Below are 24,600 nucleotides of genomic sequence, written 5' to 3' on the forward strand. Positions count from 1 at the left end.
TGCCCATAATTCTCTAGCTTCTCGTTTGAAAAGTGACATTCCTGATTTGTTTGTCATGAAGTGCATCTGTCATAGCTTTCATTTGTGTGCTTCTTATGCGTGTGCAACTCTTCCTAGAGTAGTAGAACAGTTAGCTAGGGATGTTTACAATTATTTCATGTCAGTCTAAGCAGCTATCTGAACTGAAGAGTTCCAGGAGTTTGTGATAAAACCCCACAAACTGCTTCACCTAGTCAGACTCGCTGGCTCTCTTTGCAGGCTGTAGTTTCTAGGCTATTGGAGCAGTATGATGCTCTTCAGCTTTATTTTACAAGTGCAGCTTTATCTGATAGGATCTTAGCAGCGGAAAGTATTTTGGATAAGCTGAAGGATCCAGCAAACAAGCTATACTTACAGTTTCTTGAATTCATTTTGCCTCTTTTTAATGATCTTAATAAGAAAATGCAGTCACAAGGACCTCAGATCCATACAATGTATGAGTCAGTCAGCACTGTTTGTAAGACAATCATGGACTGTTACATCAGGGGTGATTATATGAGGAGGACTGCTATTGAAAATGTACAGTACAGAAATCCATCCAACTTTGTTCCCCTTCATAAGATTTATTTGGGTGCCAAAGTATCTGCTGCAGTTGAAAATAACACTCATGGATTGTCAAAATCTGATCTAGAAGCTTTTCAGAAACGTTGCTTAGGGTTTCTCATTGAGAGTGTAAACCAAATATATATGAGGTTTCCATTTAAAAGCTTGGTACTCAGAACATCAGCTTCATTCATCCCAGAGTAGTAATGAATAGGAATATAACCTCCATTGCACCACTAGCTAGTTTAGTTCCTGGGATAATAGGACCTGATAAGCTGAATGAGGTAGACAGGGAATGGAGGGTGTTGAGAAATACTGAACTTAATGTGCCAGACTCCACTGATGTTGAAGAGTTTTGGTGTACAATTAAAGAAATGAAGAGTGGTGATGATACACCAATGTTTCCACATTTGTCACAGCTTGTTTCTGGTCTCCTATGTCTTCCTCACTCTAGTGCCTCAGCAGAAAGAATTTTTTCAGCTGTGAACAACCTGAAAACAAAACAGAGGAACAGACTTTCAACCAAAACACTTGTTGGATTTCTTCATTCCAAACGGTATTTGGAAGATACTAGATGGCACTTTTCTGTTGAAGACAAACTGATAGCAAAATGAATCTAGGTATGTATGAGCGTGATGCAAGTGATTCAGATTAAATAGCAAATAACATGAACCAAGAGTTTTGTTTTTCTTTACAGAAATATGAAGCACAGTGTTTTATTTGTTATATTTATTGCACTGCACATATACATGTATAATGAAGTGGCCGAGTACGCATTCTTTTTTTGGTATAACAAGGTTCTTTTTTTGGTATAACAAAGTTTATCTTTCATTAAATGGCCATCCATTATTGTTTTTTCTACCACAAGACATAAATTATAAATATGTTTTTGCATTAAATGCATGTGATTCTCCTGTACTGCAGCACTGCTGCCTTCAACTCTATTGTGTGATTTCCTATTAATTTTTAAATGATACCACAAAATATGGTACTATATTATAAAATGGAAATTCTAGGAATTTTTGCTCGTGGATTCAGGGAATTCTGGAGCACTTTGGTTGGCAACACTCGCGGGAGGAGGGGAGGCATGCAGTTAGCAAGTTCAGAAGAGCAGTCAGCATGAAAATATCGATAGAAGATAGAAAGAGAGCCAACATGGCGGCGGAATTTGAGAGGTAGAAGACTATCAGTATGAGGAGGAGAGATGATGAAACGAAGAGCCTTTGATTCCACTCTGTCAAGGAGAAGCTTACCTACTTCTGCTGCATGAGAAGGTTAAGACTTCCCGGCGGCGGTGGTGGAGGTGTTGTCCTGGCAGTGTTGGGGCTGAGGGTGTCGCTGGCCAGCAGGTCCCCAGCGCTGGCCCGTGGGTGTGGAGCCTTCGTCGTCTTCTTCTTCTGGGGTGTTTTAGGGGGCTGGTTGGGCAGGGCCAGAAGGGATGCTGCTCGGGCCTCGGCGTGTGCTGTTGCTTTCACCTGGCAGACAGTTTAGGGGTGGGCAGGTACCGGTACTAACGGTACCAGCTAAACGGTACGGTACCGGTACCAGATTGCTCGGTACCGGTACCAGATTGTTCGGATTTATTTATTGGATTTACTGATAATTCTTCATGTCCGATTTTTTTTTAGGTTGCAACTAAATATTGTTATTGTTATTAGACTATGATCGAGTACATCCATAATAACTATACATGCTATTTTTTTTATCGAAAAAATAAATATTCACTTCATTCAGAGAGTGAGAGAGAGAGAGAGAGAGAGATCACTACTCAGTGAGTGGATATCTCGGTGATGTGGGTACTTGATCATAGTCTAATAACAATAACAATATTTATTAGCAACCTAAAAAAGAAAACGAATCGGATATGAAGAATTATCCAGTAACTCCAATAAATAAATCAAATGATAAAATAATGGAAACGGGAGCTGTGATGGAAACGGAAAGCATGACAAAATGGTGGGAACTTGGGGGGACGGTCAGCGAGGCAGTGACTCAGCGTTCAGAAGCTGTGCAAAGTGTTTACATATCTCCCTCCCACGGAGTCTCCTGACGGCGACACGGAACCCAAGTAACACGTCCGGCATAACCATGGAGGTATTATGGGAGGAGTCGGCATGACGTCACGAACGTGAAGCCAACGCGCTATTGGTCCGCTGTCTCCCCTCCCCCCTTAGACCCAAAACATCAGTCAGCTGATCTTGTGGACGTGCATACAATGCCTCCGTCTGGGCCACACCAGACTCACCGCACACCTGCACCGCCTGCACCTGGCCCCTACCCTCACTGCCCTTGGTGCAGTACAGTCCCCGAGACCATCGAACACCTGCTGCAGTGTCCACGCTTCCACTCACACCGAGTACTGCTGTGAAGCCAACTGGCCTTCCTAGACGTGACCACCTTTGACCTGCCAACGCTGCTGGCCGCCCTCACGGCAGGAAGCTGTGATTCGCCTCACCTGCGCCTTCCTCAAGAAGACGGGGCAGCTGTCACGCCTGTGAAACCCTCATGCACAGGACGTCACCAGGGCTCATAAGATCAACTAGATCATCGCGGCCCTTAACAGCAACATACAATGCCTGCCTGTTCAGCTTATGGCTGTTCCAAAAGGGATCGTAGTGGATCTACATCATTTCACAGGTGAGCTGAGAACTGTATAACCAGATACATATGATAAAAATACTGTAGCAGCTTTAAACAAAGATATGTGTCTGTTTGTAGATAGCCAGGCAGCCTTGCAGGAGCTCTGGTCCTCCTCACCTACTGACTGTGATCTCACTGCCTTACTGCCCTCCATGCCCTAGAGGACACTGGTGCTACTATCCACTTCACCTGGGTGCCCTCCCATGTGGGCATCCAGCACAATGAGAAGGCAGATGCCTTGCTAGACGAGCCCTTCAGGACAACACAGTGGACCCTGGCATTGAATAGGCAACACGCTTAGTTATGTTAAGAGTAGAATTAAACAATCCATCCACAATACCATTGCTGCCCAACTGACACACTGCTGTGACCATGGGCGTCGATTCCTTTAATTAATTAATTAATTAAAATAGGGGGAAGGGGACAGAAGGGAGGGGGCGAGCGTAGCGAGCCAAACAGCTGAGGATCCGGGGGGCGCTGAGCCCCTCCCCCGGAATATTTTTTAAAAATTTGCTTATTTCCGAGACATTTTGAGGCCACATGCAGTACATTTTATAATTAAGTAATAGCTTTAGTCTGGTGATAAACATGCTCCAAGACCCTTAAAAAAAACATTAAATGTTGACTTCATTATTACACCTTTTATTTTATCAATATCCTGGTAGGTATTATTATCGCAGAGGTCAGAATAGGATTTGGGGGTTAAAACTAATTTTTTCTGATAGATTTTGATGTGCTGGTTATAAATGTGGCAATTTTTTCCGTTGCAAAAAAAAAAATTTCTTGCCCCCCACCCCCCCATACTTTAGGTTACGTAGGTGGGTTAGGTTAGGATAGGATAGGTTAGGTCACTTTAGGTTATTTTAGGTTATTTTTGGTTAGGTTAGGGGGGTGGGGGCATTTTTTCATCGAAAAAATTTTTTTTTTTGCCTCCCCTCTGTAATATAGGTTAGCTTAGGTTACATTAGGTTAGATTAGGTTATTTTAGATTGTTTTAAGTTAGCTGTGGTTAGTTTGGGTTAGGTTAAGAGGGGGGTGGGCAAAAAAAAACATGTCCCCCACGTCTCCCCCCCCCCACAATCGACGCCCATGGCTGTGACGGTGGTAGTACCAGCAGAGTCCACTATGTTAGTGTCTCCCAAAACTGTGACTACATTTATGGGAGACACAGTGAAACTCAGGGTGTGGTAGCAGTGCGCCTTAGACTAGGATATAGGTACTACTGGAAGGTTAGTAACTCTCCTGGTCTCTGTTGCACATGCAGTGTTCCAGGCCAGGGGGCCACACACTGCAACACAACTGTCATGGAGTGCCCTCTCATCAAAAAAAAAAAAAAAAAACATGAATGCTTTGATGCCTTGATGTAAGGACTTCGTAAAGAGAATTAACAGCGGGTGACTGATTTCTTAATTGACTTCTTTAAGGATTCGGGGTGAAATTTTGTCGGGACCAGGAGTTTTGTTTACGTTAATTTTAGTAACTGCTTGAAGTATGTCACGCTCTGTGATATGTATGTTATTTAGATACGTATCATCGTTATGCCTTGCAGTAAATGGTTTTATATCTCCTAGGTCTTCATCAGTAAATACTGAAGCAAAAAAGTCATTTAGAATGTTTGCCAATTTAGAATGTTCGCCATTTCTGTGTCTTCATTAACAATGTTTCTGTCTGTTGTTGCTAGAGGACCAATAGTGGAACCGAGCACTTTTTTGTTTCTGACATATGAATAGTTTAGTGACCAGTGTATGGTGGTCATGTCCTGTACTGCATCCTGTGTGTATTGTGATCGTCGTTCATTAGTGTTTCATGTTATTACCAAAATTGCTTATCCAAGTGGTTGTTTTTGCGTTTATTTCAGTCAGGTTCCCTAGAGATGAAGTGTTGCGGAGGAAGTGGATACTGGCCACACGTAGGCTAAATTTTAATCCCTCTAGATCGGCAGTGCTTTGCTCTAGACATTTTGTGGAAGAAGATTTTGACAGGACCACACCAAATTATGTAATGTTGAAGAAAGGAGTAATACCAACTGTCTTTCAAGGTTTTCCATCTCATTTACAAAAAGGTACGAAGACTAGGAAAGCACCTGCCAAACGTGAGGTACTAGTAGAAACAGTAGTTAGACCTGCTGTTGAAGCTAGAGTGGATGCTACTGTAAACACTGATGCTGCAAATAACTGTAGTAATGATGCCACATCCATGGAGGAGGATGAAAACTCCACAAATTCAAAGGAGATTAGTCATCACACTTCAAAGGATACTGCTGCTACTGTACAGGAAAGTATTTATAATCCCCCTCTGGATACTAAACCTCATAGACTTTCAAAATTACCCATGGTGTCTTCAGTCTCTCCTGAGAAAGCTAAATTGAAAAGAAAATTAGCATTAAGCCAAACAAACCTTGTATCAGCTAGAAAAAAAATCAAAACTTTACAGCAGTCGAAAAGACGTTTATTAAACAGAAAACCTCAACTACAAAATATTATCAGTGACCTAAAAGACAAAGAGTTCATTAGTACTAATAGTTTTGATATTTTGGAGGATTGTGCTGGGGAGTAGGAGACCTTCTACAAAGACAAGTGTCAAAAAATTGAACAAACCTGTACCAGTATCATATTCACCTGAGCTTAGGAGCTTTGCATTAACTCTACACTTTTATTCACCACATGCATACAACTATGTCAGGAAAACATTTGACACTTGTTTACCACATCCAAGGACAATAGAGAAATGGTACCAGACTATACCAGGAGACCCCGGTTTTACTTCAACAGCCTTTAATGTATTACAGTCTAAATCAGTTGCTGCATCTGCAAATGGCAAACAATTACTTTGTTCCTTGGTGATAGATGAAGTAGCAATACGCCAGCATGTAGAATGGGATGGAAAAAAATATCATGGGTACATAGATATGGGGACTCAGCTGGACAGTGACACCTTACCTATAGCAAAGAATGCCCTTACATTTATGGTGGTAGCTGTTAATGATCACTGGAAACTCCCTGTTGGATACTTCCTTATAGATGGACTAAATGGAACTGAAAGAAGTAATCTAGTATTAAAGTGCTTAGAGAAGCTTGCTGCAGTGGGTATTGATGTTATTTCTTTGACTTTTGATGGTGCGGGATGTAATGTAGCAATGGTAAAGAAGCTTGGGTGCAAACTTGACCCTAATGACTTGAAAACTTTCTTTCTTCACCCTGTAACTGGTAAGCCTATCTATGTGTTCCTGGACCCTTGTCATATGCTGAAGTTAGTGAGAAATACTTTGGCTGAAAAATGCTGTTTGGTTGACAGTGAAAATAAGTATGTAAAATGGGAATATATTGATAAACTGCACAGTTTGCAACAACAAGAGGGACTTCATTTAGGTAATAAACTAAAAAATAAACACATAGAATGGATGAAACAGAAAATGAATGTAAAGTTAGCAGCCCAACTTTTAAGTGAATCTGTGGCTTGTTCTCTTGAAATTTGTTTGCATGAAAAATTTAAAGAATTTGAAGGTTGTGAGGCAACAATAAAATTCGTTAGATTTTTTAACAGACTTTTTGACATTCTAAACTCAAGGAATCTTAAAGCATGTGAATGGAAATGCCCAATGAATAACAAAAATCATAAGAAGTATGTTGATTTTCTGAAGGAAGCTAAGACCTATATAATGTCACTGAAGCAGCCAAACACTTACACTTGTCTTCTGGAAAGCAACAGGAAAACAGGATTTCTCGGATTTATTGTTTGTATAGATAGCTTAATAGGTTTGTATGACACCATAGTTTCCTCTCAACAGTATGGAATTACTTTTTTATTAACATATAAATTTAGTCAAGATCATCTTGAGCTGTTTTTTGCAAAATTACGCAGACTTGGAGGATGTAATAATAACCCAACGGCGAGGCAGTTCAAGTCTGCTTACAAAAAATTACTTGTTCACAATGATGTACAAGATGTACTAGGTGGAAACACTCTGCCACTGCAATCAGTTCCCATTTTAACAGTTTCTAGTAACTGCTCCAGGGATGATAATGTAGATTCAGAACCACCATCTGCTCACTCAATAAATTTATCTATTGCTAGAAGCAAAATACTTGAAGAAAATGCCCAAGATTCTGCTCATTGTGATCATGACTATGTATATGTACCCCACCAACACATATGTCATTATGCTCACAGAAAATTGTTGCATATATAGCTGGATTTGTAGTATTTAAACTAAAGCAATGTTTAAAGTGTGAAGCCTGTCTAGACGCATTAGAAAGTACCACTTATAATGATATAAATTCTCTAGTTATGCTGAAGAGTAGAGGAGCTCTGATTTTCCATCAGACGATGTTATTGATGTATGCATGACCTGTGAAAAGGTTTTCAGAATGCATGCAGCATATTTTGTGTCATCAGAGGAAAATCTTTCTAGAGTAACTTATAATGAACTAAAGAGATCTGTTTTAGAAACCTACTTGTACAAGCCTGTATTTGCAACTCTGGTTCATCATATGAAAGACTTTGGGCCACTGGAAAATCACCTGGTATTTTTAATAAAGGCTATTACAGAGAAATACATCCAGGTTAGATGCCATTATGCTGGAAAACATTATACTGATAATCTAATAAAGAGCAAACAGAGTAAAAGTCGTCAAGAATACACAAAACTTATACTGTTCAAAGGAATGTAGAATTTAGATTATACAGTGCTACTCAACTTGGGTGGACGAGACTTAACTGAGAGGTGGGCAGCTGTCTTTGGGGTGTATATATGGGTGGACGAGATCATGTCCACATGTACGTATATATATAAAGGAGAAGTAATAAACTGTATATAACAGGTTGGTATCTCAGGTGAAAGATGGCCTGAAGTTAGATTTTTTTTTTTTTTTTTTTTTTTTGTGTGTGTGTGTGTGTACTATCACAACCCAGATTACTGCCAAATAAAATAATTATAAATTTGCATGGTACTGCCTGACTTCTTATGAAATTTCATCTCTGTCTGTCTGTCTCTCTCTCTCTCTCTCTCTCTCTCTCTCTCTCTCTCTCTCTCTCTCTCTCTCTCTCTCTCTCTCTCTCTCTCTCTTGCAAAAGTCAATTTAAATATATCTGTCACTTACAGGCCTCCGGGGCAATCACTTGATGGCGATCTTGAAATGTACAGCGTCTTAAGGCAGTCACTTAATAACAGCGACTCACTGATACTAGGAGACTTTAACCTCCCCCATATCGACTGGGCGACACTGTCGGGTACAGAAGGTGAGTCCCATAGAATGATCGAATTTCTAGAGGAAAATTATCTAAGCCAAATGGTTTCTGAACCAACTCGACAAAATAACATACTTGACCTTGTTATAGCGACCCAAGATAACCTAGTCAGTAATGTCACGGTAGGAGAACACCTCGGTTCCTGCGATCATAAACTAGTGCGCGTTGACATTAGAGCTCAAACATCGGTGACTGAAAATAAAGTTAAGGTGCCCAATTTCAAAAGAGCCAACTTCGTAGAAATCCGACGAAAACTAATAGATATGCAACTATCAGATGACGGCAATGCAGAGGACGCCTGGCTAAACTTTAAAATCACTTACTCACTCAGCAGGACACATTTGTACCCTTGCGAGAAGCGAATTAACACTAATAAAGTCCACCGTGGTTTAATAGCGAAATTAAACACTCAGTCAAGGAGAGAAAATTGTCTTACAGGTTAAAGAAAGACCAAAGCACGCCCGAAAACATTAGACTTTACAATGATGCAAGGCGACGAGTAAAAGATTAGTGCATCAGGCAAAGCGTAGATATGAAGAAAATATTGCAGCCAACTGTAAAATAATCCGAAATCCTTCTTCAGTTACATAAACAACAGAAAGGCGATCAGAAGTGGAATTGGACCTTTAACAAACAGCGACGGTGCACTAGTGACTGACAGCCAACACGTTGCAAACCTATTAAATAATTACTTTTCCTCGGTGTTTAATAATAACAGTCCTCCACCACCACCACCAACACCAGTACTAATGTAAATCCCGAGCATGCATTGTCTAACTTTGAAATAAAACCCGATGAAGTCCTTAAAGCCCTCAAATCACTTAAAACAAATAAAGTCCTGGACCTGATAAAGTATATCCAACTCTGCTGAAAGAAACAAAAGCGAAATACTCTCCTCCCTCACAACCGTATTCAATATGTCCTTGCGACAAGGCATTGTCCCTTCAGATTGGAAAAAGGCTAACGTGACACCGATTTTAAGAAAGGAGACAAAAAGTACCAGGTAATTACAGGCCCATTAGTCTAACTTCGGTTGTAGGTAAGCTACTTGAGGGCATAATTAGAGACAAAATTGTGAGTTACCTTGAAAGCCACTCATTAATTGGGGACTCACAACATGGCTTCCGAAACAAAAGATCCTGCCTATCAAATCTATTAACCTTTTATAACGACCTCTTCACTGTTTATGACGTAACCAAATCACTGGACGTAGTCTATCTTGATTTCCAGAAAGCGTTTGATAAAGTCCGCATCATAAATTACTTTACAAATTAAAGCAAATAGGTATTGACGGTCAGGTAAACCAATGGATCGCGAATTGGTTGAGCAACAGACAACAAAGAGTAGTGATTGACGGATTTAACTCAGAGTGGGCGCCGGTCACTAGTGGCGTCCCTCAGGGCTCGGTTCTTGGCCCAGTGCTCTTCATTATTTACATCAACGACGTGGATGTTAGACTCAATAACCGCATTAGTAAATTTGCAGACGACACAAAGATTGGTAACTCGGTTCTCACTGACGAAGACAGGCAAAGCCTCCAAGAAGATTTGCACAAAATTTCAGCTTGGTCGGATAGATGGGAGATGCCCTTTAACGTAGACAAGTGCCAGGTCCTTCAAGTTGGAACGAGGAATAAGAAGTTTGATTACGAAATGCGCGGCGTTAAACTCAAAAGCGTTCAATGCGTCAAGGACTTGGGGGTCAAAATCGCGTCAAACCTCAAATTCTCACAGCAATGCATCGATGCAGCAAATAAAGCGAACAGAATGTTGGGCTTCATTAAAAGAAACTTTTTATTTAAGAATAAAGATGTAATACTCCCGCTCTACAACAGTTTAGTCAGACCCCACTTGGAATATGCGGTACAGTTTTGGTCTCCCCACCATGCAAAGGATATTGCTAATTAGAAGGTGTTCAGCGTCGGGCAACGAAAATTATCCCTTCCTTGCGCAACAAATCCTACGAAGAAAGGCTTTCTACCCTTAACATGTTCTCTCTTGAGAAACGTCGCCTCCGAGGAAAACTGATCGAATGTTTTAAAATACTTAATGGTTTCACGAATGTAGACAGATCAACATTGTTTATGATCGATGACACTTTGCGCACGAGGAACAATGGCGTAAAACTCAGATGTAGACAAGTAAATTCAGACTGCACCAAATTTTTCTTCACCAACGTTGTAGTGCGAGAATGGAATAAGCTCCCATCATCAGTGGTCCAGTGTAACACGATTGACTCCTTCAAAAATAAGCTCGACCGTCACTTCCTTCAACTTAATATCAACTAGAGTAGAAATGCAACGTTTTGGAGTCTTCTGATTAATGTAAAATCACTTAGGTTTAAGGACAGACCACCAAGTCTGGACCATGGGGTCTGTGTGGTCTGATTTTCTATGTAAATCTATGTAAAATGTAAATCTCTCTCTCTCTCTCTCTCTCTCTCTCTCTCTCTCTCTCTCTCTCTCTCTCTCTCTCTCTCTCTCTCTCTCTCTCTCTCTCTCTCTCTATCTGTTACCGTCCCCATGGTATAAGAGACGTGCCTTCCCTTGTCGCCTGGTTCATTAATCATGACATTGTAGCTGCCATTGTTAAAGACCACCCAAAGTTTGCTGCAAGGTGGTGATCTGGGTAACTGTTATCAGGCATTTGGTCTTTATTTTCATTCCATTTATTTTTTTTGTTAACTGAACACAACTTGTATTTGTGTACAATGGAGCTTTTTATATTTTTGTACCAAGCATAGTCAGGGGCTTGTCTGCAAAAACCAGCCATCCCCCTTTGTTGTACTTTACAACAATAAATCTTTCAAATAAAATAAAATCTCTCTCTCTCTCTCTCTCTCTCTCTCTCTCTCTCTCTCTCTCTCTCTCTCTCTCTCTCTCTCTCTCTCTCTCTCTCTCTCTCTCTCTCTCTCTCTCTCTCATGATATTATACAATAATCTACATGTGTAATTAATATGAATAATATATATACTGTAAATTGTAATTCCTAATGGGAGTGAAATTGCTTTGTCTTACTTATATATTTGTGACATGGGTATATAAATCATATGTATATTTTAAATGTCAGAACCGTGCAAGACTAGTGAGAGAAAATAATCTTTGAGGTGAACCACTTTTACTAGATCACGACTACAGGGTGGACATCAATAAAGGTTGAAGCACTTATCAAGAATATGTGTACCGTCATGTCACTGTACACTTAAAAGGCATCTAATTATTAAATTTTTGTTTTACTATTTGTGCCTTGTCACACAATACACTATAAAAAACAATCTTACTATCATTTCTCCCGGAAAAGCTTGCTGTATAATACATTATTTCTTTGGATATTGTGATTATTTGACATAATTACCGTTGATAATAGATCTACATTAAATATATAGGAAAATATTATGTACTTTTCGTAACTCAAACCATCAATTCTTTTTTTATTCGTCTAGTATGCAAAACAAATGTTAATTCCTTAGCTCAGCCCAGGAGATCATGGATCCATGCAGGAGATAGCAATGTTTTGGGTCTATCTGCCGATCGTAGCTCCGCCGCAGACTCGGTAAGCTCCGCCCACTGGCTTCACTCGTCTGTATGGAGGCGGCGCGGAGGGCGACTCCTTTAAATAATACCTCCATGGGCATAACAATATATTTCGTCGGAAATGTACTTTCTATTGCAACGGTTTTGGGTCCAATTTAGCGCGTTTGAGGAGCAGTTGGCAACACTGCCGGGACAACAACAACACCGTGCACCGCCTTGCCTGGAAGGTGCTGCTGCAGGACCGTCGAGGAGACTATTGGGCACCTCCTGCTGCTGCTGCAGGACCGTCGAGGAGACCATTGGGCACCTCCTGCTGCTGCTGCTGCAGGACCGTCGAGGAGACCATTGGGCACCTCCTGCTGCTGCTGCAGGACCGTCGAGAGACCATTGGGCACCTCCTGCTGCTGCAGGACCGTCGAGGAGACCATTGGGCACCTCCTGCTGCTGCTGCAGGACCGTCGAGGAGACCATTGGGCACCTCCTGCTGCTGCTGCAGGACCGTCGAGGAGACCATTGGGCACCTCCTGCTGCTGCTGCAGCAGGACCGTCGAGGAGACCATTCTGCACCTCCTGCTGCTGCTGCAGGACCGTCGAGGAGACAATTGGGCACCTCCTGCTGCTGCAGGACCGTCGAGGAGACCATTGGGCACCTCCTGCTGCTGCTGCAGGACCGTCGAGGAGACCATTGGGCACCTCCTGCTGCTGCTGGTGGACCGTCGAGAGACCATTGGGCACCTCCTGCTGCTGCAGGACCGTCGAGGAGACCATTGGGCACCTCCTGCTGCTGCTGCAGGACCGTCGAGGAGACCATTGGGCACCTCCTGCTGCTGCTGCAGGACCGTCGAGGAGACCATTGGGCACCTCCTGCTGCAGCTGCTGCAGGACCGTCGAGGAGACTATTGGGCACCTGCTGCTGCTGCAGGACCGTCGAGGAGACCATTGAGCACCTCCTGCTGCTGCTGCTGCAGGACCGTCGAGGAGACCATTCGGCACCTGCTGCTGCTGCTGCTGCAGGACCGTCAAGGAGACCATTGAGCACCTCCTGCTGCTGCTGCAGGACCGTCGAGGAGACCATTGAGCACCTCCTGCTGCTGCTGCTGCAGGACCGTCGAGGAGACCATTTGGCACCTGCTGCTGCTGCTGCTGCAGGACTGTCGAGTAGACCATTGAGCACCTCCTGCTGCTGCTGCTGCAGGACCGTCGAGGAGCCCAGTGTGCACCTCCTGCTGCTGCTGCTGCAGGACTCTCGAGTAGACCATTGAGCACCTCCTGCTGCTGCTGCTGCTGCAGGACCATTGAGAGACCATTGAACACCTGCTGCTGCTGCTGCAGGACCGTCGAGAGACCATTGAGCACCTCCTGCTGCTGCTGCTGCAGGACCGTCGAGAAATTGAGCACCTCCTGCTGCTGCTGCTGCAGGACCGTCGAGGAGATCATTGGGCACCTGCTGCTGCTGCTGCTGCAGGACCGTCGAGGAGACCATTGAGCACCTCCTGCTGCTGCTGCTGCAGGACCATCGAGGAGACCATTGAGCACCTCCTGCTGCTGCTGCTGCAGGACCGTTCAGCAGACCATTGAGCACCTCCTGCTGCTGCTGCTGCTGCAGGACCGTCGAGGAGACCATTGAACACCTGCTGCTGCTGCTGATGCAGGACCGTCGAGGAGACCATTGAACACCTCCTGCTGCTGCTGCTGCCGGACAGTCGAGAGACCATTGAACACCTGCTGCTGCTGCTGATGCAGGACCGTCGAGAGACCATTGAACACCTGCTGCTGCTGCTGCAGGACTGTCGAGGAGACCATTGAGCACCTCCTGCTGCTGCTGCTGCACTGCCCTGCCTCCACTCCCAGCCACGACACCAACTCCCTCCCTCCCTGGACATGGCGGCCACCTTGGACCAGGCGGCGGCAGGCGTCCACCCCTCACGGCAGGAAGCAGCAGCCACCCACCCCACCTGTGCCTTCCTCAGGAAGACGGGGCAGCCAGTGAGGCCCTCACAGGATGACACCAGGGCTCATGTGAGCGACTACTGGCTGCTGCCCATAACAACAGCAACAACAACACTGCCTAACAGCCCCCTAGAACACCCCAGAAGAAGAAGAAGAGGCATGAGTACTCCAGACAAGCAGGAGCAGACTGCTGCAGGGGGCAGGAGGGTCAGAGGTAAGCAGATGAAGCAACTTGCTGCTAGCAACTCCAGCAACAAAGGAGAGAGGAAGTTTGTGTGTCTGGAGTGTGGAAAAGAATTCACCTCAAGGGAAGGCCTAAGATATCACACCCTTACACACACTGGTGTGAAGAACTATGAATGTAAGGAATGTGGGAAAAAATTCATCCAGAAGAGTCACCTTGATACACACACCCTTACACACACTGGTGTGAAGAACTATGAATGTATGGAATGTGGGAAAAAATTCATCCAGAAGAGTACCCTTGATACACACCCTTACACACACTGGTGTGAAGAACTATGAATGTAAGGAATGTGGGAAAAAATTCATCCTGAAGGGTAACCTTGATAGACACACCCTTACACACACTGGTGTGAAGAACTATGAATGTAAGGAATGTGGGAAAAAATTCAGCCTGAAGGGTAACCTTGATAGACACACCCTTACACACACTGGTGTGAAGAACTATGAATGTAAGGAATGTGGGAAAAAATTCAGCCTGAAGGGTAACCTTGATAGACACACCCTTACACACACTGGTGTGAAGAACTATGAATGTAAGGAATGTACGAAGAAATTCAGGCATAAGTGTCATCTTGATGAACACACCCTTACACACTCAGGTATGAAGAACTATGAATGTAAGGTATGTGGGAAAAAGTTCAGCCAGAAGGGTACCCTTAATACACACACCCTTACACACACTGGTGTTAAGAACTATGAATGTAAGGAATGTGGGAAAAAAATCATCCGGAAGGGTTACCTTGATGAACACACACACTGGTGTAAAGAGTCATGAGTGTGAGGAGTGGGAAGAGGTTCAGCAGGAAGCAGGCACTCAATCAACATGTCTTCAGGCACTATGGCCTTAGAGAGTTCAAGTGTGATGTTTGTGGAAAGCTCTTTAAGACAAAGGCAGACATTGCCAAGCACATGAAGATCCACTTCTGAAGTGTGTCTGCCTACAGTAGTTATAGTGACCAGGGTGTTAGCAGCAGCTGAGCCTGATAGGGAAAGGGAAGTGAAGGAGAGGTAAAAGTGATCTTGTAAGACAAGGAAGAAAGAAGGCTTGCCTGTGAAGTGATAAAAGGAGAGGAGCCACAGCAAGAAGAGGAAGGAAATACTGATGGCTGACTTTCCACAGCTGTGGCAGCTGCACCTGGGCCTGGAGCCTGGTTGAGTCTCACAGCTACAGTGAATTACTTACTCCTCTGTGAGGTGAGGGCAAGAGAATGTCACCTAACACTAAAATAGCTGGAACATGTATTTATAAACCATTGCTGCAGCAAAAGAATCAATGCCTTTCAGTGGTGTGCTTCACCCAAGAGTACCACTGATGCAAGTGATAATTATGACCATGTTCTCACGTTTACTCAATGTAATCCAAAGGCTTGGATTATGTCGCTGTCATGTCATGTCTGGGTAAAGGTTTCATTAATCTCCTCCTCATCTCATTCCTCCACTACTCATCTCATTCTTCCACCTCTCATCTCATTCTTTCACTATTCATCTCATTCTCCACTTCTGAGGCTCATCTCATTCTTCCACTTCTCATCTCATTTCTCCACTACTCATCACATTCTTTCACTTCTCATCTCATTCTTCCACTACTCATTTAATTCTTCCACTACTCGTCTCATTCTTCCACTTCTCATCTCATTCTTTCACTTCTCATATCAATCTTCCACAACTCATTTCAAGCTTCCAATACTCGTCTCATTCTTCCACTTCTCATCTCATTCTTTCACTACTCATCTCATTCTTCCAATACTCATCTCATTCTTCCAATACTCATTCTTCCACTATTCATTTTATTCTTTCACTATTCATTTCATTCTTCCACTATTCATCTCATTCTTCCACTAGTCATCTCATTCTTCCACTTTTCATCTCATTCTTCCACTACTCATTTCATTCTTCCACTACTCATCTCATTCTTCTACTTCTCATCTCATTCTTCCACTACTCATTTCATTCTTCCACTATTTATTCTTCCACTATTGATTTCATTCTTCCACTACTTATTTTATTCTTCCACTATTCATCTCATTCTTCCACTACTCATCTCATTTTTCCTTTACTCATCTCATTCTTCCATTTCTCATCTCATTCTGTATCTCATTCTCATCTCGTTCTGTATCGTCTCCATCAGTTCTTCTCCCCCGCACAGTTGCTAGCCATATACAGGGGCCTTGTCCACCCTCGTATGGAGTATGCATCTCATGTGTGGGGGGCTCCACTCTAACAGCTCTTCTGGACAGAGTGGAGTCTACCAGCCGTACCATTAACCCTTTCAATATGATGACGCCTACGTAGGCATCATGAAGCCCCAGTAGCATATACGATGACGCCTACGTAGGCGTCATATTTCTATTCTGTTTCTTCTTCTATTGAGTTGTCCCGTACTTTGTGCTGGGGATGGGGAGTGACGTCAGCACCCCTTGGTTTCCTCCTCTCTCCACGCACACAGCCAGGGGGTCCACATCCACCCGACGTTAACGCTTCTCTGCCCATCGCTACCATCCCGTCAAGCAAGGTGCCGTTAGAAAAGTGCTCGAGCCCCATCGGAGCTATAGGAAATGACTGCCTAGCTCTTTGAGTTGACCAAGGAGGCGTGTTGACACGGCAACTCGGCAAGGGTTAAAAATCATGATACAACCCTAAAGTCTTAAACAAAACTTTAAATCATTTATTTAAAAAAACTTTTGCAGATTCATATTAGATCAAATACATTTTATTATAATTCCTGGATCATTTATTACTATATTAATGAGAGAAATGCAGAATTGATGCATAAAATATGCGAAGGGGCTCACGAGGATGTACCTATCTTGACCCCTTGCCAGATTCCAACAATTTCGCCCGTCAACACCTTTCCTTCGCTTACGGTGAGGGCCCCTCGAAGATTATGGTATGAGAAATTGGCTGAAGAGCTTCTATAGTCGAGGAGGCTGCCTTCTGGTACGGCTGTAAGGCTCTTTGTCTCATCAGCTCTCCTCCTCTTACTGATAGTCTTCTGCCTCTTAAATTCCATCGCCATGTTGCCTCTCTTTCTATCTTCTATCGATATTTTCACACTGACTGCTCTTCTGAACTTGCTAACTGCATGCCTCCCCTCCTGCGGTCTCGCCTCACACGACTATCTGATCAAGCTCATCCCTATACTGTCCAAACCCCTTATGCAAGAGTTAACCAGCATCTTCACTCTTTCATCCCTCACGCTGGTAAACTCTGGAACAATCTTCCTTCATCTGTATTTCCTCCTGCCTTCGACTTGAACTCTTTCAAGAGGAGGGTATCTGGACACCTCTCCTTCCAAAATTGATTTCTCTATTTGGCTAATCCTATGTACTTTATTCAGGAGCAGTGAGAAGCGTTTATTTTTATTTTTTGTTGTTTTCTTTTTATTTATGCCCTGAACGGTCTCCTCTGCTGTAAAAAAAAAAAAAAACATTCTTCCACTACTTTTTTTCATTCTTCCACTACTCATCTCATTCTTCCACTTCTCATCTCATTCTTCCACTTCTCATCTCGTTCTTCCACTACTCATCTCATTCTTCCACTACTCATCTCATTCTTCCACTACTTATCTCATTCTTCCACTACTCATCTCATTCTTCCACTTCTAATCTCATTCTTCCACTTCTCATCTCATTCTTCCACTGCTCATCTCATTCTTCCATTTCTCATCTCATTCTTCCATTACTCTTCTCATTCTTCCACTTCTCATCTCATTCTTCCACTACTCATCTCATTCTTCCACTTCTCATCTCATTCTTCCACTACTCATCTCATTCTTCCACTACTCATCTCAATCTTCCACTTCTCATCTCATTCTTCCACTTCTTATCTCATTCCTCCACTACTCATCTCATTCTTCCACTTTTCATCTCATTCTTCTACTACTCATCTCATTCTTCCACTTCTCATCTCATTCTTCCACTTCTCATCTCATTCTTCCACTACCCATCTCATTCTTCCACTTCTCATCTTATTCTTCCACTTCTCATCTCATTCTTCTACTACTCATCTCATTCTTCCACTTCTCATCTCATTCTTCCACTTCTCATCTCATTCTTCACTACTCATCTCATTCTTCCTACTCATCTCATTCTTCCACTACTCATCTCATTCTTCCACTTCTCATCTCATTATTCCACTACTCATCTCATTCTTCCACTTCTCATCTCATTCTTCCACTTCTCATCTCATTCTTCCACTACTCATCTCATTCTTCCACTACTCATCTCATTCTTCCACTTCTCATCTCATTCTTCCACTTCTCATCTCATTCTTCCACTACTCATCTCATTCTTCCACTACTCATCTCATTCTTCCACTACTCATCTCATTCTTCCACTTCTCATCTCATTCTTCCACTACTCATCTCATTCTTCCACTTCTCATCTCATTCTTCCACTACTCATCTCATTCTTCCACTTCTCATCTCATTCTTCCACTACTCATCTCATTCTTCCACTACTCATCTCATTCTTCCACTTCTCATCTCATTCTTCCACTACTCATTTCATTCTTCCACTTCTCATCTCATTCTTCCACTTCTCATCTCATTCTTCCACTTTTCATCTCATTCTTCCACTACTCATTTCATTCTTCCACTTCTCATCTCATTCTTCCTACTCATCTCATTCTTCCACTACTCATCTCATTCTTCCACTTCTCATCTCATTTTTTCACTACCCATCTCATTCTTCCACTACTCATTTCATTCTTCCACTATTCATCTCATTCTTCCACTACTCATCATTTATTCCTTTTCTTCCTTCCTTCCTTCCTTTCCTTCTTCAGCTCCCTTGCTTCCTTCCCTCCCTGTCCTCCTTCCATTGGATCTGCACGGTCTGAAGATCTATGTAGATCTATGTAAATCTGCTAATGATGATGATGATAATAATATCACGTTAATATGGCAGGTGGTTTTTGTTCCCTTGACGTCACTTTGGGTCATTGGGGACGCATATGCCTTGTTGCTAGTCACTAATAATGGCTCAAGGACACACTACTACCCTCCATGTAATATATAATAGTAAGCCGAGGCCAAGTCCCTGTGTCCGAGTCCCCTCCTTTGTGAACAATCCTGCTTGTTAATTATACCTTCCTGTGAGTTACCTGTGTGCTTGTTAACCTGTATTTGTTACCTGTTGCCTTTCTTTTCACTGGTTAATGGTTACTTTGTTTTCCCTGTCCCTCCCTCATTAGTAATTCCCTATAGTTAAGTTGTATTCCTGTCCCTTGCTAATGATATCTTGCAGTTTTAAGTCTTACCTAATTTTGTCTTTGCATCATTAACCCGGTAGCAGCGACGGGCCAAATTTGTGGCTTTACCGTGTAGCAGCGACTGGCCAAATTTGTGCCCTAAAATAAATGATACATAATCTGATCACGAATGCTTTGATATATGTTATTAAATGATTTGTGAGAGGGGTGATTTTTTTTCATTTTTCTTGCTTGGAGGGACCATTAAGAAACATGATCCCTGCTGCTTCCAGGTTAAGTCATACTCAGTGTTCCATCTTTTGAAACTTTTCAGATTTTTTCTTTAAAGCAGAGTGTTTTTGGCATACAGGTCTTGTAGCATATTCCATAGATCTGTTGTCTGTCTGGAAAGATGGATTTTCTTATAGCCTTCTCAAACTAATGCTTCCTCTACATAGTTTGTCTATTTTTGATCTGTTGTCTGTCTGGAAAGCTGGATTTTCTTATAGCCTTCTCAAACTAATGCTTCCTCTACATAGTTTGTCTATTTTTGATCTGTTGTCTGTCTGGAAAGATGGATTTTCTTATAGCCTTCTCAAACTAATGCTTCCTCTACATAGTTTGTCTATTTTCAATCTGTTGCTCTGTCTGGAAAGCTGGATTATCTCACGTCATTAGAATGCAATTGATACCTTTTCTTGGCCTTTGGAAAGAGTTGATGTGAGGGGAAGTGTTGAGGATGCCCGCCTACAGTCCTTGCTGAGCAGTTTCTGTGTCTTTCAGAGCGTGTGAAGCAGTTTGCCAACCTGGTCCTGGCCCTCATGATGCTGTTCGCCAGGTACAATCACTGGATGGTGGGCGACAAGTTTGAGAGACTCGCCCCCTCACTGGTAATTATGCCCCGTTGTCATTTTTCCTTCTCTCTGTTCAGGGGCAGGATCTAGTGTTTTTTATGCCTTTTTTGTTTTATTGCCCTTGAACCCTAAAAGATAAAACTTCATAACCTCCCCTAATCTAACTTAATCTCCCCTAACCTCCCTTAACCTTACCTTACCTAACCTTCCTTAACCTAACCTAACCTCCCCTAACCTTATCTAAGTTCCCCTAACCAAACCTTACCTAGCCTCCCCTAACCTAACCTTAAATAACCTCGTCTAACCTAACCTCCCCAAACTTAACCTTACCACCTAACCACCCCTAACTTAACCTTACCTAACCTCCCCTAACTTAACCTTAACTAACCTAACCTCCCCTAATTTAACCTTACCTAACCTACCTTAACTTAACCTTACCTTACCTAACCTCCCCTAACTTAACCTAATCTCACCTCCCCTATCCTCCCCTCCCCTCCCCCCCAGGTGTTCTTCATGCTAACCTGCCGGCTCATCGCTGAGTACCAAATCCACCGGAAGGAGAAGATGGACAAGGCGGTGGCAGTGGCCAAGAAGTCACCCGCCGCAGCCGCCGAAGGGAAGGACGGAGGAACAGCCGCCAACTCCATCGCTGGCGGCTCCACATCTACTCTCGTCTCCTCCTCCTCAGTTGCCTCCGCCTCCTCCTCCTTGCCCTCCTCCCCCTCACCCTCCTCCTGCTCCTCTCAACATGGACGGTCGAAGAAGGATGTTTAGTGTGGAGGTGTTTGATTTGGGTATGTGGTTCAGTGTTTTTATTTAATTATTTATTTATTTATTTATTATTTTTTTTTGTGTGTGTGTGTGCGTGTGTATTTGTTACCCTGCCCTCCCTCCCTCGCCCCAATATTTGTCTCTCTTGGTGTTTGTAGGCAATAAGATGACCTTTTCCACACACCTTTATTCTTTCCCTCTTTACGACTTTATTGTAAGTATATGTAACCTTAAACTAACGAAATATAAGTTACTTGAACCCTACTCTCGAGATGTTACTTCGATCTCTGTACGTATAGGCAAGATTACATCTCTTAAAGTAACGCTATATAAGTTACGTCAACCTTAACCTGCGAGATGTTTGTATAAGTAACCTCAATTCACTGGTATGTTTGTATAAGTAACCTCATTTCACTGGTATGTTTGTATAAGTAACATCAATTCATTTCATATGTCGTATGTTACTTTGATCTGTATGTAAAGGGAAGATTACATCATTTAAACTAGCAAAATATAAGTTATGCCAACCTTACCTTTGAGATGTTTGTATAAGTAACTTCAATTCAGTCGTATGTCGTATGTTCATTTGATCTCTGTATGTCAAGGAGAGATTACGTCATTTAAACTAATGGAATATAACTTGTCAACCTTACCTACGAAGTGCTTGTATAAGTAACTGCAATTTGTATGTCGTGTGTTAATTTGATCTCTGTACGTTGAGGCAAGATTACGGCAACCCGGCACTCACTGTTATGCTCATTTCTCGTCTTTATGTAGATGTAACATTACGATCCATGTTATACTGAAGTTACTGTGTCATCCCTAACATTACATATATGTCACTTTGGTTACTAAGTCTTGTTAACATTACTAACCATTATATTTAAGTTACTGTGTCATCCCTAACATTACGTATATGTCACTTTGGTTACTAAGTCTTGTTAACATTACTAACCATTATATTTAAGTTACTGTGTGATCCCTAACATTACGTATATGTCACTTTGGTTACTAAGTCTTGTTAACATTACTAACCATTATATTTAAGTTACTGTGTCATCCCTAACATTACATATATGTCACTTTGGTTACTAAGTCTTGTTAACATTACTAACCATTATATTTAAGTTACTGTGTCATCCCTAACATTACGTATATGTCACTTTGGTTACTAAGTCTTCTTAACATTACGCATTCATTCACTTTGGTTACTAAGTCTTGTTAACATTATGTATCCATTTTATTTGTTACTATGCCATTTGTAACATTACGTATACATGTCACTTTGGTTACTAAGCTTTTTTAGCGTAATATATCCATTTAATTTAAGTTACTATGTCATTTAACATTACGTATACATATCGGTGTGGGTACCATGTATCTTGTAACATTACGATCCGTGCCGCTTAATATACGTATATATTTTGTAACATTCTGATCCATGCCACTAAAATTAATATGCCATTTGTAACATGATGAATTCTGACACTTAAATTATTGTTAGTTCATCTGCAACATTACGATCCTCATCATCGTAAGTTACCATGTCCTCAGTAACATTACGTATCTATGTCACTGCTGAGTTACTGTATCTTTTTTTATACAATCATTCCACAATCTTTCTACAATCCCTGTCATGCTTAAGTCACTACGCTGTCTGTAACGCTGGGTCCTCGTCACTTACGTCACCATATCTTCCGTAACATTACAATCCCTATCACACTTGGGTTACTGTGTCATCTGTAGCAATGCGTACTCCTGTCCCTTCGGTTGCTAAATCTTTTGTAATGCTTATTTCTGTCACTATTAACTTGCTCTGCCCTTTGTAACACTGAGACCAGGTTATGTTAGTCATTTGTTTTGTCACTTCTGTCCATCGAGAGAAGGTTATGGAAGCTAGTCAAATGAATGTAATGAATGACTGGCTAACATAACCTTGTCTCAAACTAAAGAAAAACATTTGTAATGAATGACTGGCTAACATAACCTTGTCTCAAACTAAAGAAAAACATGTGTAATGAATGACTGGCTAACATAACCTTGTCTCAAACTAAAGAAAAACACATGTAATGAATGACTGGCTAACATAACCTTGTCTCAAACTAAAGAAAAACACATGTAATGAATGACTGGCTAACATAACCTTGTGTCAAACTAAAGAAAAACATGTGTAATGAATGACTGGCTAACATAACCTTGTCTCAAACTAAAGAAAAACATGTGTAATGAATGACTGGCTAACATAACCTTGTGTTGATTTAAATGATAAATTTCTAGCCTATTGAAACAAATACTACATCAATCACGTGTTCTCAGGATGCAAACTAATTCTGATCAGTTAGGAATAGGCTACAACTCATTTTGACAATTTATAAGAGCAGAAATTTTTCATTGATATTGAATTTAACCTTTAATTAGGGCAAAGGGAAAGATATATAGATACATAGAATATTACTATGTAGCATATAGCAGTTGTAGCTTTTACACATGCTAATAATTTAACAATCACAGACAAAATAGTAACCTATTACTGCTTCATTAAGAGCCATTTTCAAACTTAACAACCCTACCTCATCCTGTTGAACAGTAAACCTATCTCTAACACAAACACTAGAATAATACATTCATTTAGGTTAGTAATACAGTTCTGTTTTTCAATCTACCTTTTTCAGTGCCTACCCTGCAAGCTTGGGAATGGGGTAACCTGGTTAGTTTAGGTTTGATTCTTTCAAATATTCAATCAAACAGTATGTTAGTTTAGGTTTGATTCTTTCAAATATTCAATCAAACAGTATGTTAGTTTAGGTTTGATTCTTTCAAATATTCAATCAAACAGTATGTTAGTTTAGGTTTGATTCTTTCAAATATTCAATCAAACAGTATACTATGTTAGCTATAATTCAATCTGCCCCAAACATATTAATGTGGTACTAAACAACTGTTTGATTGCAGCCTGAAGCAGGAAGACAGAAGCTTAATGAAGAAGACTGGTGAGGGCCCCCGCCATCACTGAAGAACATGGTGCTGTCACCACTGTTATCTCTGGAGAGCTTCACATGGCACCCTCCATCACTGCCCGCCATCACTGAAGAACATGGTGCTGTCACCACTGTTATCTCTGGAGAGCTTCACATGGCACCCTCCATCACTGCCTGCCATCACTGAAGAACATGATGCTGTCACCACTGTTATCTCTGGAGAGCTTCACATGGCACCCTCCATCACTGCCCGCCATCACTGAAGAACATGATGCTGTCACCACTGTTATCTCTGGAGAGCTTCACATGGGCGAGGGTGTTTTTGACACACTCCTTAGAAGGTGAGCACCAAGTCTCCCCAGGTACCCGTTTACCGACCATCCTGAAAGAAAGGATGAACAGCTGGGTGGGTTGCATGCTGACTGCCTGGGCCGGGATTTGGACCAAGGCCTGCAGATTTGTAGTCAGGGATGCTAACCTCTGCTTTTCCATCAAACTGGTGTTCAGGTTATTATTAACATAATTTGTATTAGCATTTAGTGTTATTTATAATATTTCCATTGATATAAGTTATTGTTTACATAATCAGTGTTGGTTTCAAGAAATGGG

General features: G+C 42.0%; 1 protein-coding gene across 2 annotated transcripts; it reads left to right on the forward strand.

Annotated features, from left to right (window-relative positions):
• The first annotated feature begins 2,377 nt into the window (after positions 1–2,377).
• Positions 2,378–24,373, forward strand: LOC126984831 (uncharacterized). 2 transcript variants are annotated; one of them, XM_050839043.1, is made up of 4 exons: positions 2,378–3,219; positions 20,172–20,278; positions 20,747–21,036; positions 23,966–24,373. In XM_050839043.1, the coding sequence occupies exons 1-3, from the start codon at positions 3,174–3,176 to the stop codon at positions 21,014–21,016; spliced, it is 423 nt and encodes a 140-aa protein (XP_050695000.1). In that variant the 5' UTR covers positions 2,378–3,173; the 3' UTR covers positions 21,017–21,036; positions 23,966–24,373. The 2 variants fall into 2 exon arrangements, 1 of the variants encoding a protein (XP_050695000.1); XR_007737893.1 differs by lacking the exon at positions 2,378–3,219 and adding an exon at positions 15,000–15,392.
• The last annotated feature ends 227 nt before the right edge of the window (positions 24,374–24,600 follow it).

This window comes from Eriocheir sinensis, chromosome 57 (assembly GCF_024679095.1).
Source record: "Eriocheir sinensis breed Jianghai 21 chromosome 57, ASM2467909v1, whole genome shotgun sequence".
In the NCBI taxonomy this organism is placed as follows: domain Eukaryota; kingdom Metazoa; phylum Arthropoda; class Malacostraca; order Decapoda; family Varunidae; genus Eriocheir; species Eriocheir sinensis.

Bases quoted from the DNA above. Each gene is read 5' to 3' on its own strand.
- LOC126984831 (XM_050839043.1), top strand. From the start codon at position 3,174: ATGGCTGTTCCAAAAGGGATCGTAGTGGATCTACATCATTTCACAG. The intron at 3,220-20,171 runs GTGAGCTGAGAA...TGTGTCTTTCAG, and splicing joins GGATCTACATCATTTCACAG to AGCGTGTGAAGCAGTTTGCC. The intron at 20,279-20,746 runs GTAATTATGCCC...CCTCCCCCCCAG, and splicing joins AGAGACTCGCCCCCTCACTG to GTGTTCTTCATGCTAACCTG.